Raw genomic sequence first — 5,241 nt, 5'->3', positions numbered from 1 at the left:
CCCCCCCCCCCCCCCTCTTTAGGGCTCCTTCTGTTGTGGGAAAGCCAATGAACCTCAGGATTTAGAAATGGGGAATTTAAAAGCTCGAAACAAAGCCCTCCTGGAAAAATGATTGTGCATTTCCCCCTAGAATCTATTACCCTATGGTATAGGATTATAGCAAGCAAGGACAATTCTCATCCTTCCAAGAGGACGTCAGGCGGGATCAAAGGCTCTTTACAAGAACCTTTAGAAAGAAATATCCAATGAGTTCACTTCTTTCTCACACCTGGTCAATTTTTGTGTGGGTGATGATGGGAAGGAAAATTATTTTTGGGGGGACAAGTTGGATGGGGGATAAGACCCCTCTGTGATACACATCCTCGTTTATACCATCTGAGTTCTATGAAAAATGATTGGTGGCTTGTTCATTCAGGGAGCTCTCACTCTTTATCACTAGGGTCCGTTGCCATTTGTCTGATAAGGAATCAACGGATGTCGTCGATCTCTTATATTTGATTGAGGAGGTTGAGTTTAGACCGTGGAGTAGGGACGGTCTTTGGAGCTCTGACCCCACTAGGGGCTTTACTTGTAGCTCTTTCTTTCATTGTTTGTTGAACTCTTCTCCATCTACTGAATTAGTTTTCTCCTTTCTTTCTCTGGAAGGTGAAAATTCCAAAAAAATGTGAAGTTCTTTATCTAGCAAAATATCCATGGAAGAGCTAATACTATTGATAGGCTCTTGAGGAAGTTGCCTTCATTTGGGTAGTTTTGCTAGCATCATTGACAACAACTTTTTGTAATTATATGTTACGTCTTATTTTACTTGAGTGGATTCTCTTCCTTTAGTGGGACCTTTTTGTGTGTTTTTTAATGCAGGTATTCTTTCGTTTATTTCTAAATAGAAGTTCGATTCTTTATCCAAAAAAACAAAAATAATAAAATTGATTGAAAACTCAACCTACCTCATAAAAAGTCCACCAATCATGACCTTAGTCAAGTTATTGTCATTTTGTCCATCACTAACACTAGCCTGCAATAAAAGAGCAGCCACATTGAGGTATGATAAAGAGAGAACTAAAGATGAAGTAATTCATCCTAATGTGCAATTTAGAGGTTCATAAGATCATTGAAAACTGGACTAATTCATGACCCTACAATGGTGTGGTGGTGGTGACGTTCAAGAAGAAAATCGTTAATTAACAACAAGACTTTTAAGGTCTTCTACCAAAGGATAGAATTTTTCCAATGATTTGTAATTGGTTAAAGCCAATAGACCAAACAAAGTAGTCAAATAATACAACAGAATGACATATAACAAACATTACTTTTTTTCTAGAGACGAAAGTTTTATTGACAAATGGGTTGAAAAATGCCTAGTAATAGACTGGACTAAATGTTGTTTTTATTATTTTCTCATCAGATTTTTTTGGTAGACATGTCTCAGTGTCCCCACGCGTCCAAACGTAGACGTGTCCCATGTGTGTCTTCAATGTGTCTAAAATTAAAAATCATAAAAGTAACGTAGGACATTTTTTGTCACTCGTCAAACACAACTATGAAACATGTTCAAACATATCTATGTCCCACACGTGACCATGCTTCCTAGCTGCCACCAAGTCAAAAGAGTTAGAAAGATAATTCTTTGATACAATTCAATTAAAAGCAGCAAATGAATGGAACATTACCCGAGAAAAAAACAGTGACTGCATCAAAAATTCAAGCTGGAATTCTGCAAGTAATAAGTTATAAGAAATTGAAATGAAAAAAAATATATATCCAAATGGCAAGTAAAATGTCATCTGTGCTCCGACTAAACAATTATGAACTTAAAAGGTATAACGTTCTGAAACTAGTCAACAAGTTGAATATCAACATGCCAAATCAACCAAGCTATGATAAAATTCAATCATTTACAAAAGACCTTTTTCACTACAGGATCCCAAAAGGATATACTAGCCCCTAGCGGTAGGGATAATTAAAATATTCCGACATACCATGTCAACCGACTAAAACCAGCCAAATTGACTTTGGTCGGCCGGTATATGTGTTTCTTCAGTTTGGCCGGTTTTGCATATAGCAAAAATGACCTCTCAGTCAGTTGACGGGGCCGAAAAGGGCTCAAATTGACCAAATATATTAAAAGAAGTTGTATAAGTACGAGTTGACGCGCCATACTGCTGCAGCAGCTCCTTGGAAAGACCAGTTTGTAATTATTAAAAAAAAAATAGTTAATTTTTCTTTTTTATTTTGCCTTTTTCCGTTTCTCTCATCTCCTCCTACTCCCTTTCTCCCTTCCCTCCTCTTTCTTCTTTTCTTCTCCTTTTTTTCTTTCTACTCTTCTTTATTTATATAAAAGAGATAAAGGCATACAAGAAAGGCCAAAAAAGTCCAATCGTTTAAGGTTGTAATTACAAAAGAATTTACGACGGTTGGAAATCCACCAAAAAAAGCATCGCAAAAATAATCAAAACGTAAAATTTTATCTTAAAAAGTCCTTTAGTTTCTCTCTCCAGATGTGCCAAAGAAACCCTCTGGCTGCACCACTCCCAATAATCTTGGCTTTTCTTTCAAGATTCCATCCACCTAAAGCTTCAGTCGTCGACTCATCTATTCTAATAGGAAAAAAAAAAAAAGTTTGGATGCCAATTTCATTCAACACTGACATCCAACCCTTATAGGACATAGGACAACGCAAGAAGAAAATGATCCAAGTTCTCATCCTCTTTGTAGCAGTAAACAACACAAACCGATAGAGACAAGTTCCACCGAGGTAACTTTTTTTGCAATTTATCCATGTACTAAGACTTCAGTAAGCTAAGCACCAAAATAACAACTACGGGTGAACAAACTCCTCTATGGGAATGATTAAGCTTCATAAAGGCCAATTTGGAGGTAAAGCCTCCCAAATCTTCGAGGTTCGACCTCATTTTAACCTTATCACTGTCCAGGATAACCCCATTAAGTTTATCAATTAAGGATATCCAACTGCCCAACTTCCAATCATGTTGTCTCCACTTATCTAAATAAACGTGATATCTGTTCAACAACGGCTCCCAAAAGTTGATAGCTTGAGGATTGCCACCTAATGGGAATTCCAAGTAGGAAATATGAAGATTTTTTACCATACACCCAATCCTCTTGGCCTAGTCCACCACTGTCTCGCTGCTCACATTGATGCCAACAGTAGCTGTTTCCCCCAAATTTAAACCTGAGCCTTGCAAAAAGATATTCAACCAATATCACCATGTCTCCAAGTTTGCGTCACCGTCACAAAAAAATTAATGGTACTGTCAGTGTATTGCAGGTAAGTAACATGCATGTCATCTCTGCCTACCACAAAATCCTTCAGCATCCTTCTTTCAGAACAGTAGTGAATCAATCTACGAATGGTGTTCGTGAAGAGAAAATGAGAGAGAGGATCTCCCTGTCTCTTTCAAAAAAAACTCACTCCATTCACAAGTGAAGGTGAAGTTCTTCCTTTGGGAAATAGCGCATAAAGTCATTAGCACAAGTGAAAATCTTCAAAAAAGAATGTCTTACATCACTCTTTCTCCAAATTGGTGTCCATTATGAAAAAAAGAAAACGAATCACAAAGTCACTATGCATATACGCTCAGAATTTCTGGACAACGTCTCAATATATTTGGATGGCATTTCACATTTCCTAGGGAGGTAAAGGGTCTTTTGGATATGGCCTTAACGTACCACCCTTTCAAGAAGGTAAAAGCCCTACTATAGAAAAACCTCATCATGGCTTTCTTTTGGTAAGAGATGCATAAATAAAATATCTGCTAGCGATGGCTTGGGCGATTATAATTTCCCTCCATGGATTAGGTAGGAGATACATATTGCTGAGAGAGAAAGGGAAGAGGAAAAGATAAGAGGGTTTGTCTGATCCAACACAAAGAAAGAGAGGAGGCTATTCAGCTTTTGAAAGTAGGCTTACCTTGACTTTTTTAGTGAACATGCACATCGTCCAAAATCCTCGATCTCGAGATATTAGATCCTCTAACCCTTTTTCTAGAGCTGAAAATCAATTTGACCAAATAGTAAAGTGGGCATCGATTGCAATTGTTGGCGTCAAGCATAGAAACCCAAGAGTCGGACTCATTAGCCAATTGTAACTTTTTACTCTTGACCAATCTCTTACTTGGGTGTCTTCCTCTCACAGCTATGCAAGGAGATTCACCATTTTGGATCCGATTAATATAAAAACCATTTTATTCTCTCTAAAGCAAGAAGGCTCCTTAAGCCTCTTTCCAAACCTCCCTACATGATTTATGTCTACCTTCTTGGATATCTACTAGGAAGGTAACAGCAAGTGCAATGAATCACAACTCAACGCCATAGAAGGCTCAAAGGGTAATTAAAATTATTCAACTCAGATTGCTATTGGACAATACAACAAAATGATATATAAAGGCGTGAAGGAATATCAAAATATTATACACACACACACATTAAAATTTTATGATACAATTAGCCAGCACAAGTTTCATGTTATTTTTATCAATGAAAGTTCATTTGTTTAAAATAAAAGCTTCAATAAGTGTCCTTGCCGCAAAATTTGAAGTTTCCAAAGGTAAATTGGCCCAATCATACGACTTTTAGACTCTCCAAGGGAAAGACATCAACAAAATAAGGGATGTTGTAGCTTCTTAAGTGACTTACTAGATTAACAAAGGTGAAAATATCAGGATTTTCCGAAGGACAAGTAAATTGGCTACAAGCCTTTCTCTTCCAAATTTTGCCACCTTGTGCAGTCTCCAACAATGAAATACTTTTCATGGATCAAATATATAGAATGCCGATCTTTCTTCTCAGGATCTCCAATGCAGCATCTTTAGTGACTTCAGTGATGAAAAAGCTCCCTGATGACTTTTGATCTTGACCAGAAACATTGTAAGTGGATTTGACCTCTTATCCCAAAGAAACAAGTCATGACATTTTGTTTTAAGATCCCATTGTATGTTTAGACAACAATGCTAAAGTCCAAAAAAGGAATCCAAAGTAGCATCCATCCCCCAGCTGGTGTATACTAGGTGCAAAGTAAGCAATAAAAATATCAAGATCATCTTTCTATAAGCTGTCCACTGGCCTCTCAATTTTGGAAAACTTGGCAGGCTTGATTCAATTGGTTCATTGTTCGTTGTTTTTCCTAACACAACAAATGTCTACTTTTTTTTCCTTTACTTTTGGAGCTGTAGCTAAAACTTTGTGGCTTAACCTCATTTTTTTTTTTTTTTTTTTTTTTTTTTT

The 5,241-nt window shown here is 37.0% G+C and overlaps 1 protein-coding gene across 1 annotated transcript in view; it reads right to left on the bottom strand.

The window, feature by feature from the left end:
• The window catches only part of LOC111438483, a 17,967-nt gene that overhangs the window by 5,154 nt on the left and 7,572 nt on the right, over positions 1-5,241 (bottom strand). Inside the window, exons 12-13 of the mRNA XM_023076399.1 lie at positions 1,668-1,711; positions 945-1,012 (exon numbers count right to left, since the gene is read on the bottom strand). Of these exons, the coding sequence (XP_022932167.1) occupies positions 945-1,012; positions 1,668-1,711 (112 nt within the window). The remainder of the gene's footprint in view (positions 1-944; positions 1,013-1,667; positions 1,712-5,241) is intronic.

This window comes from Cucurbita moschata, unplaced genomic scaffold (genome assembly GCF_002738365.1).
Source record: "Cucurbita moschata cultivar Rifu unplaced genomic scaffold, Cmos_1.0 Cmo_Scf00075, whole genome shotgun sequence".
Classification (NCBI taxonomy): domain Eukaryota; kingdom Viridiplantae; phylum Streptophyta; class Magnoliopsida; order Cucurbitales; family Cucurbitaceae; genus Cucurbita; species Cucurbita moschata.
This window is presented reverse-complemented; position numbering and strand designations above follow the sequence as displayed.